General features: G+C 52.9%; 5 protein-coding genes across 5 annotated transcripts; 2 read left to right on the top strand and 3 right to left on the bottom strand.

Annotated features, from left to right (window-relative positions):
* Nucleotides 1-886: 886 nt before the first annotated feature.
* J4E78_005426 (uncharacterized protein) lies at nucleotides 887-4,445 on the bottom strand (the record flags this gene model as incomplete). The annotated part of the gene is made up of 4 exons (XM_049366046.1): nucleotides 887-1,776; nucleotides 1,874-1,930; nucleotides 2,344-4,123; nucleotides 4,173-4,445. 4 exons carry the CDS (start codon nucleotides 4,443-4,445, stop codon nucleotides 887-889), a joined length of 3,000 nt encoding a protein of 999 aa, XP_049221772.1.
* A 1,867-nt stretch (nucleotides 4,446-6,312) lies between these two features.
* Nucleotides 6,313-7,080, top strand: J4E78_005425 (uncharacterized protein; the record flags this gene model as incomplete). Its single annotated transcript, XM_049366045.1, has 3 exons — nucleotides 6,313-6,373; nucleotides 6,425-6,760; nucleotides 6,812-7,080. 3 exons carry the CDS (start codon nucleotides 6,313-6,315, stop codon nucleotides 7,078-7,080), a joined length of 666 nt encoding a protein of 221 aa, XP_049221771.1.
* A 263-nt stretch (nucleotides 7,081-7,343) lies between these two features.
* J4E78_005424 (uncharacterized protein) lies at nucleotides 7,344-8,988 on the bottom strand (the record flags this gene model as incomplete). Its single annotated transcript, XM_049366044.1, has 4 exons — nucleotides 7,344-7,657; nucleotides 7,707-8,487; nucleotides 8,538-8,906; nucleotides 8,965-8,988. 4 exons carry the CDS (start codon nucleotides 8,986-8,988, stop codon nucleotides 7,344-7,346), a joined length of 1,488 nt encoding a protein of 495 aa, XP_049221770.1.
* Nucleotides 8,989-9,443: 455 nt separating this feature from the next.
* J4E78_005423 (uncharacterized protein) lies at nucleotides 9,444-9,852 on the top strand (the record flags this gene model as incomplete). Its single annotated transcript, XM_049366043.1, has 2 exons — nucleotides 9,444-9,612; nucleotides 9,668-9,852. The coding sequence occupies 2 exons, from the start codon at nucleotides 9,444-9,446 to the stop codon at nucleotides 9,850-9,852; spliced, it is 354 nt and encodes a 117-aa protein (XP_049221769.1).
* An 811-nt stretch (nucleotides 9,853-10,663) lies between these two features.
* Nucleotides 10,664-12,331, bottom strand: J4E78_005422 (uncharacterized protein; the record flags this gene model as incomplete). Its single annotated transcript, XM_049366042.1, has 1 exon — nucleotides 10,664-12,331. One exon carries the CDS (start codon nucleotides 12,329-12,331, stop codon nucleotides 10,664-10,666), a length of 1,668 nt encoding a protein of 555 aa, XP_049221768.1.
* Between the last annotated feature and the right edge of the window lie 616 nt (nucleotides 12,332-12,947).

Here is a 12,947-nt window from a genome sequence, read left to right as displayed (position 1 = left end):
AGGGTTAGCTCGATCCACACGGGATGGAGGCGAGGCTGGGCCAATAGCTGCCCGATGGCAAACGCTTCTTCTGCGGATCTTTACCGGGGCTTCTTCCGGGGCTGTTCTCGCTGTCATCGAGAACATGTTGATCAAAGTGAACTGTGCAGGCTGGGGCGCGGCAATCTAGTCTTGTGGTTCTGGTAGTTAGTAGTAGCTCTTGCTGCGTGTTGCGAGCTCCTCCCACGACCTTCATCGGACACAGTCAGGGCGCGCGGAGATTTCCGAGGCCATCAGTGTAGTTATCTTGCATGTTCAATGTTGGTTAGGCCGCCGAAATCTTTAAACCCGATCGTTGATAGTCAAACATCACCCAGTCGCATCGACAAGGATTACAACAAAAACAAGGCGCGCGTGTGACATTGAATCCATTTTTGCATTAATCAGGCTTGTGCGACCTGTGTGCATCTATTCGCGACTGTGCTATGCAGTCCTTCTGGGGAGCCACTCATTACACTCCACATGTTCCTTCACGTTTCTGCACGTCCAATCCATCATCATCTGCATAGCCTGAGTCATCCGATTCGAATCCAGAGTCTGATGATCCAACCAAATCACGACTCATCCTTTCCCAGGTCTCGCTTTCTTCTGGGAGAGTTTTCAAGCTGTACAAGCCATATGAGAACATCGCTTCTTTTAAGCACTGCGCCCTGGAGCAGCGATCGGGGTATTTCATGATTTCCAGTAAGCTCCGTGCGATGAGATCAGGTTGTGTTGTGCTCTGTCCTACGTCGCGTAGTATGCACCAAAGGACCTCCGCGCCCCGCTCGTGGAACAAGCGGTCTCTTATAGCAAGACCAAGGCCAACTTTCCGCTTCTTATGAAGCTGCTCGAAGTCTCGGCGCAACTAGGGCCGCCCACCAGCCATCAACATCTGCCGTATCTGCAGGATTTGGGCGCGGTGCTCTGGTGCCAACTGGTCAATCTGCTGCTGCGACAGCGCCATGACTTGAGCATACAGCGCCTGCTGGTCCATTCCAGGCGCTTGTGGTTGCTGTTGCGGTGGAGGCTGCGCGTACGGCTGCGCGACGGGTGGCTGAGTTTGGGGAGGTGTAGGCGCGACTTGTGGTGGGTATCCGGGGTAGTTCACAGGCGGTCGCGCAACTTGCGGTGGTGGCTGCTGTACTTGCTGAACAGGTGGAGCCTGCGCAACTGGGGCAGGCGCGGCCGATGTCTCCACAAGCGAGGTCAGGATTTGTGGGTCGACCAGCTGGAGGAGCAGTAGCGACTGAAAGATGGCATAAGCCAGCTGAGGCGCTTGTCGCAGCAACTCGGTCGCCTTGGCGGGATCCGTCATGACAAGGCCTTTCATCTGCGAGAGGATATCGAGGAGTTGATCGGGAGGGAGTGTAGAGAGCGTGCGCGAGATGGCATCGGGGCATGTAAGGTTGGGCGGCAGCTCGACGCCTGGTGGAAGAGGACCCAGCGCGCTCGACGGTTGCGCCGGTGCTGGTGCTGCTGGTTGTTGGCCGTTCATGGCTGGCTGTGTGGTCTGGTCGCGATTGGAAGGCGCGTTGTCGCCAGAGCCGCTCTCGTTGGACCAGTCGACCCTCAGCTTCCTGCCCATCAAATCGTAGTCGTTGAGGTTGCGCACGGCCGAGGCTGCGGCGTCAGCGTCGGCGAACTCTGCGAACCCAAAGCCCTTGGGGCGCCCGGTTTCCTTGTCGTACACCAAGCGAAAGTTGAGCACCTGTCCGACGCGCCCGAGGGTTTCGATGATGAGCTCTTCAGTGCCGCCTGGGTTTGTTAGCTCGGTTTAGGATTACAGTAGTGTTAAAGACGCAGATTGGAAGATCTGGCGTCAATGTAGGCTCCAGGGTGAGCGGTCGCATACCGTAGGGAATGTTGCCGATGAAAACAACTCTGCCCGCTTTGTCGTTGGGCGCCATCGCTGTGCAGACTCGATATTGATGAAAAGATCGCTGGAAGATACACGGTGAAAGAGGGTCGGGAGAACGTGGGAGATCGAGGGAGTGTTTCTTTGAGGCTTCGAAGGTTCCGCGAGGCATGAGCTTTGGACCGTCGCTAGCGCGACTTTGGGCTTGGCGCGTCTTACCTGCTGAGCAGGCACACGACCAACTCTTCCAAGGTTCCCTTCTAAGGTTGGACATGGCTTCCATGATTTGAACGCATTCTATTACGATCACATTGTTTTCCATGCCCGTAGCTTTGCATCGATATTAATCTTGGCTTTGGACGATCACAAGGTATCTCACAAATAATTATCGCAATATTTGGTGATGATGTTCATTTGTTGAAAACTACAGCTCTACAACTTCGCCGTCGATGGCGCACAACACGTACCGTCCTCACCAATCGTCGCGGTAACACTAGGCTGCTGATGCTGCTCACTCAACAAGCTGCTCTTGTTGAACGCTTGCTCACTCGGCGGTACGTCTAGCGCAGGGTTCTTATCGAAGAAATTGACCGGCTTCATATGGATCTTGATGATCTCGCAAGGCATAACGGGAAAGTCCTCAATACGAGGCACATGGTTAATGCCCGCTTGGATGTAGACGACAAAGTCGGTGTCCTTGACGTTGTCGTTCCTTTCCGCCCAACTCCGCACTCCCGTTCCACCACGGCTCTGGTTGGTGTAGGTACCGCCTGCGTATAATTCGCCATCCTTGTGCTTCACGACGTAGATGTTGTGGTCGGAGAATTCGGCGCGTTTGTAGTTGAAAGAGTCCTTGTCGGAAAGGATCTTCTGGAAGGGCGGCGCTTGGATCTTGTATGCGACTGGCTTTCCGTTGACGGGGTTTCGCACGTTCGGGTTTTGGATCTTGAAGGTGCGGTTATTCTCGTATGCGATGTCGTAGCCACCAGACTTGTCGACGACGGTCTCTTGGACGTAGTAGCCAGTACCGTGGGGGTTGAAGTCTGAGCGCGGCATCGGGAACGCCTCGTCATACACGAGTCTGTTGTCATACCCGTCTATCATGGGGTCGACGCGCAATGAGAAGATGTGTTGATGGTGGACGGCAAGTACACCGGGGTGCACGACTGTACCGAAGGGCACCTCGACACCTTCGTCAATAGGCTGCGTGCTTAGGATGCCAGTAGCCCTGATTTCGTAGTCGACTTCTCCGGCCTGGTTGAAGATGAAGGCTAGGATATACTCGTAGTTGGCTACGGTAATGATGCTCTGGAGCACCAACTCCCGGTTTCGAGCGACGACTGCGCGGCCGGTGCGGTAGTTAGTGTGCTTGAAACCGATTCCAGCATCTTGCTCGTGGACGCATACGACGTTGGGCATCTCCACAGACCCACCGTGGTTGTCGGCGAGTACGGCAGAGAGATAGTAGATGGAGCCCAGACAGTCGCAGCCCAGCTTGAGGTTGTTCGCCATGATACCAGCACCAACATCGCCCAAGTCGAAGGCGCTCTTCTTATGGTAGGGATGACGAGGGTCGGCGTACGGAATGTTCATGTCTGAAAGGCTCATTCGGTAGAACAAGCTGCGGTTGTCGTAACGGACATCGTACAGTACCATACCTTCACGCTGGTTGAAACCAACGCGGAAGTTCCATTTCTGCCATGAGATGACATTTGATGTGCCTTGCTGTTCGACTTGGAAGCTAGCACCTTCTGGCTGGATAACATTAAGCGGCTTAAGATCGGTCCGCAGTTGTTGGGCCTCGGGTATGTACTCGTTGGGCGGTTGGATCTTGTACTTTTCAACCGGCTTGATGGTGTTGTCTGCACCAGTCGGTAGTATATCAACGCGAATGACCTCCATCTTCTCTGTGCTCACCACTGGCGAGATAGGAAGCGGCATTGCGTAGTGGTTGGAGTCGGCCTCTGATGAGTTCATCGGGTCCCTGAGGTATAGGAAGCATTGCCACAGCCTATCTTCGTCTCCAACGCCGTCGGACCCGTAGATCCATGGGTCGCTGATTACTACTGTGCCTTGGGGGAGCTCGAGCTTGGCAATCTCCGCTTGTACTTTCTCATCGGTCAGGACAAGTTTCTCGATAGCGACGATTTCATCGCCATCCGCGTTGGCATGGACAAAGGGCCCTAGAAGGACGTTGCGATCTACGCGACGTGAGGTCAAGTCCACAACAGCCTCGTGGAATTTGTTCTGCCGACTAATTAGCCGCGAATCATATTTCCAACATCTTTGCACGTACAGTGTTCCGGATGTAGTAATTGACAAAAGCTTTTCTCGCGATTGACGGAAGTGGCTTGCCGCTATGCTCGGCCTCTAGATATTTCAGTGCCTCGACTTTTGGTGGTTCCTGCAGCGTCACGACCTTGAAATGCAGGTCTGTGTGCGCTGGCCATGAAGCTTTGATGATTGCCGCAGCATCTTGGAGTTCTGATGCCGATAGCGGGGAGAATGGATGAGCAGATACCGATTTCTCGCTCCGCGGACTAGGATCAGTGGCGACTTCTGCAGACATTTTCTCGCAACGAACAATTGAGAACACGAAATCGACGAAGAGTTGAAAGATGGACAGTAGAAGAAGTTGACTATGGAAGGATGGCTTATAACGCTCGAACTACCGACGCTGTTGCCCTAACACAACATTCGATGTGATAAGACTGTGGATCTGGCGAATCTTCGTACAGTTTCCGCATGGACTTTCCGTGTCAGTACTAGGCGTATGTCGATGGCGACGCGACGTGCAACGGGATCACGTGTCGTACCCCGCTTCCCGACCTTGGAAGGTCCCAGCCTTGGAAGTCGCTCCCATGCCCTCAACGTGGCAAGCTTCCAGCGAACGCTCTCGAGCTGTGCAATTTGGGCCTCATGTGAATTTACTTGGTCCGATAACGATATTCCAGGTACGTATGTTGAATGAAGCTCTACCAAGGCATCTAGCGCTGTCGCGGAAGCCAGGTAAACCTAGGAACCACAGGCGCGTATCGAAGCTGATGCGTTACCTTGCTTTATACATAGGGGTACAAATCCTATTCCAGCGCTTTTGACATAGCCTGTACGGCGCAGCGAGCATTCGTACCTGGCTTGCGCGACAGAGTAACGTTCGCAGGGGGCTGGGCCTCACCAAACGCGCCTGCTTGACTACTCCGGTGACGCGCCATCACCTGCGATCTCTTCAGCACCACAAACATCAAAATGCTGGAGATCTGCTGTTTCTCGCAACGAAAGGAAAAGTGTATGCGATAGCGAACCTTGGAACCCACTTCTAGAGAACTCACATCCACGCTGCCGACCTGGCACAGGAAGAGCGGGCCTTACTCCAGATCCACAAGGCAAGCGAGCAACCCTTTGATTTCCAGAGTTGCTTTTGTCCAAGTTCGCGACAAGAGATGGGAAATTGACCAGCCACCCGCCACATCGATTGCTCGATCAACCTCGAAGAAACGGTTCAGCCTGCATATGCAAGACCTTGCACAAAAAACCTTTCAGCAAGATTAATATACAAGTTTTCAGGTGCCTGTTTCAAGCGATAGAGGTTGTGGCAATCATCGCCTCGTTTGTCGTTCGACATCCCGTTGCGTCAACCGCATGACTCGGCATGAAACACCTACGCCGTTGCGAGTCGTTCACACAAACAACAACACCTCAGACGTTCAGACAAGACTCATATTTTGCCGTAGTACACCGGTGTACATTTGCGACAACCAGTTTGGGTGGACATTGTGGATCGGTGTTGTTTCCTTTTTCTTCACTTCGCCTCAAGTTCCGCCCTAGCTTGGACCATGGTGATTAAAAACATATTACCCCAGATATTAATCTATCCTAGGCGTCCAGTGTCGTACAGTTCCAGCGAATGCGCCAGTCTCTAGCTCCGACGGATAGAACCCACCGTCGTCGGCACATGCGCTTTTCCTATTCGTCGGGTCTGCACATTTCGTGCATGCATGACCAATGACCTGCAGTCCTGCATGTCAAGCCCCCATACTCGCGATATTACCTGCCATACCATCACTTGTTCGCCTCGTCGAAGGCTGTCACAAGGTCGTTCCAGAAGGAAAATTCTACGAACTGCCACCGGCAATGAGTACCCACACTCCACCTCACGTCCCGGGTTCTTTGCCGCCTTGCAGTACCCATCGTGCCTGTCCTGTGACGTTTCTTCATTTCGAGTTTCATGCTTGGGCCAATCATGGCTTGACGTTTACCCTCTCTGGTCATATCCTGCGTGCTGCAATATAGAGTGGTATCCATTCGAGGCGTTGTATCTGTGAGGAAGAACATATATAAGAACCGGGGACTTTGCTCTCGTATTCTCTACCAAGATCATCAGCACCTTCGAGTTCATTCGCTATCCTCATCAGTCTCTCACTTACCAATCGCACATCATGAAGTGTGTTGCTATCGCCACCGCCGTCGCGGCCTTTGCCAACGTTGCCTCGGGTCACTGTATGGCACTTCACCACTCATTCTGCACCAGCATATACTAACAGGTACAAGACATCTTCCAACAGCTCACCGCCAACGGTGTGAAGGGTGCCAACTTCCAGAACATCAGGCCCGTTCCCAACAACAGCCCCGTCACCGACCTTGCGGACAAGAACTTGCGATGCAATGCTGGCGGTAACTCTGGCAGCGGCACCACCACTGTCTCGGTCGCTGCTGGCTCCACCGTCTCCTTCACTGCCGACCAGGCCGTCTACCACCAAGGTCCCGTTACCTTCTACATGACCAAGGTCGACTCTGCTGCCGCTGCAGATGGCTCCTCCGACTGGTTCAAGATCAAGGAGATTGGACCCACCTTCTCCGGAGGCCAGGCCAAGTGGGACATGAGTGGTAAGTCACAAACTCCAATCTCGCACTGGAATGTATCTAACACTTTCTTAGCTACCTACTCCACCACCATCCCCTCCCAGATCCCCGCTGGAGAGTACCTCCTCCGCATCGAGCAGCTCGGCATCCACAACCCCGGCAGCCCGCCACAGTTCTACATCTCTTGCGCTCAGGTCAAGGTCACTGGTGGCGGCGCCGGAAAGCCCTCTCCCACTACTAAGATCCCCGGCCACGTCAAGAGCACCGACTCTGGCTACACCGCGAACATCTACGCCAACTTCAACTCCTACACTGTTCCCGGTCCCAAGGTCGCCACCTACTAGACGTAGGTAGATCTGGATATGCGATGGATTGGGCGCTAGGATCGTCTTCTCGCAATCACGTTGAAGCTTGATGTGCTTCTTTCTACTTCTATGTATATACCTATAGCATGAACTCTGCACATATTGTTGCAATTCCCCGATCTTGTTTGTCCTTTGCTACGGTGTATGTTTATCATGTGCCACTCTTATAAAAATCATCGAGGCCTGGGTTTCTGGACAACATGCACTTTCTCATTGTAGACGTTACGAATTTCCGTCGTAGACTATATAACCCACTTTCTCCACCACGAGAGATTTTGTTCATTTGAGACCAAAATCTCCGCCTTGTCATGGTCAACATCCGCAATCTCCGACAAGTCAACATCTTGCAAAGCAATGATGCCTGACCTCGCGTAGCAGAACCCAGCAACCCACAGGAAGATGAATATGGCTATATCGACGTAATACGTGAGAAAGGTGCCCACGCTCCAACGACCTGGGAAGAAGACGCTGTAGCCTGAGAACAAGATGACAAGGAGGAGCGCGCTACCGGTGACCCAGGCGAGGTATGGCTGTAAGGGGCTCTTGTATGCGAGACCTGGTAGTATCAGCACAATCTTTGGCAGAAACAGAGGGTGTGAACTTACGGTCTCGACTAATGCCTTGGACTTTCAATGCGTAGAAGAACCTCAGGTAAGTAACCTCAATGACAAGCCACCCAATCAGTCCAGCAATAGTTGTAATGTTGACGAACCATCCGAACACGACCGATGAGTTGCTCCCCAGACTAAGATAGACAAGTGGCATAAAGATGAGCGAAGCTCCGATCGCCAAGTATGGTGTTCCGAACCGGTTCGTGCGAAGCAAGACGCGGGGAGCCTGTCCGTCCTCTGCTAGCCCGTACAGGGTACGTGATGCAAGGAAGACGCATGCAGAGCCACAGCTGAAGGCCGAAGTGCAAACGATGGCGTTGATGATCGAGGGCAGAACGTTGATACCTGCGCGCTGGAACGCAATGACGAAAGGACTCTGCTGAGCATCACCAGTAGAGATGCCAAGATTCGGGTCGTTGAATGGTACAAGCATGCCAACGATAAAGATGCTGACAACATAGAAGATGAGAACTCTCCAGAACGTCATGCGAATAGCATTCGGGATGATGACTCTTGGGTTCCTTGTCTCGGCGCCAGCGATGGCGACCACCTGGATGTTCGCGTAGCTGTAGGCGGCTGAGATCAAGGAGCTCCAGAACCCGAGGAACTTGCCAGTGTTACCAGGGACGATGTATTCGTTGAAAGGACCGGGGTTCTTCCAGTACCGAAAGCCGATTCGATCTCCACTAGGGGATCCTCCAAGGTCTACGACTAGGCCGGCGATGATGAGGCCTATGATGAGGAGGATCTTGAGAGCTGCGAAGAACACTTCGCTCTTTGAACTGTCAGACATATGAGCCAAAAGTAGGTTGCGTTAGGACTCACCTCGCCATAAACCTTCACCCCGCAGAAGTTGATAACCACGATGATCACGATGAACACCGAGTACCAAACAGCAGGGTTAATGCTGTTATCCCAGAAGTTGATCAAAGTTGCCGCCGCGGCAAGCTCAGCTGGCGCCGTAATTGCCATGGTGTACCAAAAGTTCCATCCGGTCGCGATGCCGAGTGCAGGTTGCACGAACTTGGTAGCATGGCGAACGAATCCTCCAGTGACAGGCATAAACGCCGACATCTCTCCTGCAGACAGGGCGACACCGCATGCAATCAAGCCCATGCACAAATATCCGAAGAGAGCGCCGACTGGTCCTGCGGTAGCGATGGCCTGGCCGGATGCTAGAAAAAGTCCGGTACCCTAAAGTTGGTGCATGAGTATAGAGACTGCAAGGATGCTTTGAAGTGGTTTGACATACGATCATGCCAGCTATGGCAATCATGTTAATATGGCGACGCCCGAGATCGCGTTTGACCTCATAAGTCGTACCGACGGCTCCATGTTCGACGTCTGAATTTGACGCAGAAGTTTGCGCAACTTGCGTAGCATCCTTCTTTGATAGATCCATGATGATGCTCTATCGGCATGGGAGCGCGCAACGGTTCCTACAAGTACCAAGCCGAAGCGGGAAGCTTATCTCACTTAGCAGTTCGGCATCTACGGGGGATTCAGTGACTCCGTAACCGTTGATAGCGGGGTTCTAATTTCTGATAGGGGCTGGTCAGGGCGCCCGAAAACCGGCGATCATGCTGGGGTGTCATGAAATGCCGGCTGCTATCTGTCATGCTTAGAACGCCGGTGGCCCCACCCTTCTCCAAACGGAGAGTCAATAGAATCCGAGAAGAGACGGGATGAGCGTGCAAAACATCAGCAACGCAACTTTCCAAAGGCAACAGAATGTCATCGGCCAAGGACGACTCTTTTCAATTGTACGACTTGCGGGTTGAGGTGGTTTGCCCGCCAGGCGAGCGCATCTTGTGTGGAGCCAAGGAAGGAGACTACTTTACTGTTGAAGGAGAGATGCTACGTCTTCCCGAAGGACAGGGCATAAGCTTCTACAGCTTAGGTGAGTTTCAAGCACAAAATGTACACTTCAAGAGCTGATGAGAGTGGCATTTCAGCGGCAGTACTGCCTCTGCTAGCGGCCAAGCAACGACCAACTCACGCGCATGATTGGATGTCCACGGATGCATTGATCGCATGTCCGGATCCGAATTGTAAATCTCAGCTCAAGATCATACGCACCGGGTTGCGGACCTTCAGTCATGCGGATACCACGGTGGTTGGTCTGGAAGGAAACTCTTGAGCTTTGGAGTGAGATATACGCATGGAACATCAGTTTCCCGTGCTTCACCCGGCGTATCGACTATCACGAGATGGTCTTAGGAGCCTTGGCGGGGATGTATGTGTAGATATAAGGGCCTCAAGCGCACACCGAGTATATGTTCGTAGACGTGTTGTTGCGCTCAACACAGTCGCGATACCGATATATCCAGCTTTTGAAGCGTCGCGGCGTCACTAGAGGCTGCGAACAGCTCTCCAGATAGTCCCAATGAATGTCACCAGTATGATCACCGTACCCAACATCGTCTCCATCGTTGTGCCCAAAGCTGGTGCACCAGCCCACCATGCCCTCAATCGCGCGACGATGTTTGCATATCGCGGCATATCCAGGACATGGAAGTGACACGCGTGTAGTAGCTCGGTAGCCTGGGTCGTGAGAATTGGAAGCGACGGTGCGGCGATGGACGCTGAGGCGATGGCAGAGACAGAAGCGTGGTGCGGGCATGATGCGCGTGTTTGGCGGTGATGTCAGCCGTGGCAGCCGAGGTAGGAGCTCATGAGCAAATGCCAGATGCGGATATTTTGAAACTCGCAAGTCGTCCGTATAGGAGATGACTGGGTCGGCATGAGCATGAAAGGCGGTTGCGTGGACAGGGAGAGTTCGTACAGAGCTGGCACAGGAAGATGAGGCGAGTGCACGGGCGGGCTGGAATGACGCGACGCGCCCATGTTCACAATCAACCCAAATTGCTCACGAAGGTTTACAGCTATTTTGGAGCCTACTCGAAAACCATCTAATGTACAAGCCAGGCGGATAAGCCAAGAAATCTTTTCTACCTGTATTCACTTCCGCAATCGCCCATGACCTTGAACACTTCCTCCCTCCTGCTCTTCTCAAGCACTCCTTCGATGCTCCTCTGATCTTCTTCATCAAGCTTCCATCCATACGTCTTCAGGTTCTCCTCCGTATGCTCACTAACACCCATGCGTGCGCCAATGATGACTGCCCCCACGTATGGGAAGTCGAGAACCCATCTCGTCGCGACGTTCGAGATAGAGACATTGTGTTTGGTCGCGATAGCCTTCAAAGTCTGCAGTAACGTCTGGAACAGGTCCCAATCACCCCAAGTCTGGATCATCTCAAAGTATTTTCGTTGAGAAGGTGTTGTGTCGGGACCAAACAGCTGTGGCTCAGGTTTGCCGAGCCACTTCTCGGCAAGGAAGCCTCCACAAAGAGTACCATATGTAAGGAGTTTGACGTTGTGTCGTGCGCAAACCTCGCCCATCCTGAACCGTGGCCGTGCATCGATAAGGGAAAATTGGACCTGGTTGGTGACGACATCGATCTTACTGTCAATGACTTCTTGGAGACGCGCTGTGTCGAAGTTGCAAAGGCCTAGATGTCGAACTCGTTCGTCTTGCTGCAACAGTCGCAGCGCTTCGATATACTGATGGTCGTTGTAATCTTGCCAATGGAATTGTAAAAGATCAACCTTGCTGGCGCTCATGCGCTGGCACCGCTCTGTGATGTTGGCGCGGATGACTTCGGGGGTTACGGTAATCCTGTGGAATACGCAGTACTTTGTGGCACCGAAAACGGCCTCAGGGTCATCTAGCGAGGCTCTCAGGCGTCCGAATATAACCTCAGCATCGCCGTAATGGTCAGCCATGTCGAAGGCAGTGAAGCCACCTGCAATGTACTCTGCAAATTGCTTGAACATCTGCGTTTGTGACGCAGTACCCCATGATGGACTAGACAGTTGCCAGAGGCCCGCGAACAGCTTCGGCAGCTCGATACCCTTGACTTTGAAAGTCTCGATAGAGGTCGATGTCTTCCGTCCGGTAATTTGACTTTGGCAGGAGCTACTCTGGTGGGCCAGTGCCGGTATACCGCTTTCGCGGCCAAGCATAGTCGCAAGAACTGCAGTGCTTCGTTCGAAAGGAAAGTCTTGCGCAGATGCAAGCCATCTTTGGTGACATCGTAGCAATGAAGTGAAGAGCGAGTCCATCACCGGTCTCTCCTCTTCGTTGAGGACTCTGCTGCCAGTATCGGACAACAAGCGCTTTTGAATCGCAGTCAATGCCTGCACGATATCACCGTCAACAGAGGCTAAACTGTGGTTGAGTTGTGTCGACCGACGGACGGTGTGTTTGTCGGCAAGGCTGACGGATTCTTCTACGATCTTATTGAGTATCGGGAAGCTGTCAAGAACCAATCCGCATCCTATGGCGCAACGTAGGCGCTGCTGGGCCCATGTGAAGTTCGAGGTTGAGGCAACCCCCTCGGTCGTAGATTGGAACAACTGATCGACGGGCTGATTGGCGGTCTTCTTGAGATAGATCCGCGTCTGTTCTTCTAGGACGCTTGTAACTGACGGCTCCGTTGTCAAGATGACTCTGATCACGCTTCGAAGTGCATCCGCTGGTAGATTTGCTATGATGGTATCGGTCATCATGTTGACGTGCGCCGTCTTGGCTTTCGAACGTGGTATTTGCGTCATATTGCTAGTTGTGAAGTATCTTGATGTGCGTTGAGTTGATGTTGACTTGACTACCTAGGCATTGAGGAAAAGTCCATGCGATGGTATGGTGCATGGATGCATAAGCTCATGAGGGCACGTACCATGTCGCCGGCGACTCAATCTACATTAGAACACCGGCGATCTGCACAAACGATAGAAGTGGACCGAAGTCGCAGCATAGTGCTGAGACCGGTTTGAGAGAGCCGTGCGGGGTCCGCGGTTCCGAGATGTTCGTATCGCTGCAAGAGCTTTGTAAGTGGGCGTCGAGCTTTCCCCTTGAATGCCGTGGAGGGAAAACGATGGGAGCAGGTGTCATGTCAGAAAGGACCTCGGGAAGGCTTCCAAAGCGGTTAGCGTGTGAAGATAGCGATAAGACACCTGGATGCCTTACTCTTTCCAACAACACTCTACTCAAATATGACTATCGTGTCCGTTCCAGTCCGACCCGATCTCAATGTCTGATAAACATATTCAAGATGACAGAGATTGATGACGCGCCTGGTCGCCAAACCCCGAAAGCCGTGTGAGTCCGCTCCGGGTCGACTGCAGTTGCGCGACTGATCTGTTTGAAGACCACACGCTTGCCTGCAATGTC

Source organism: Alternaria triticimaculans, assembly GCF_023758025.1.
Source record: "Alternaria triticimaculans strain BMP 0046 chromosome Unknown scaffold_7, whole genome shotgun sequence".
Taxonomy (NCBI): Eukaryota; Fungi; Ascomycota; class Dothideomycetes; order Pleosporales; family Pleosporaceae; genus Alternaria; species Alternaria triticimaculans.
The sequence above is the reverse complement of the archived record's forward strand: the minus strand, read 5'-3'. Positions and strand labels throughout refer to the sequence as shown.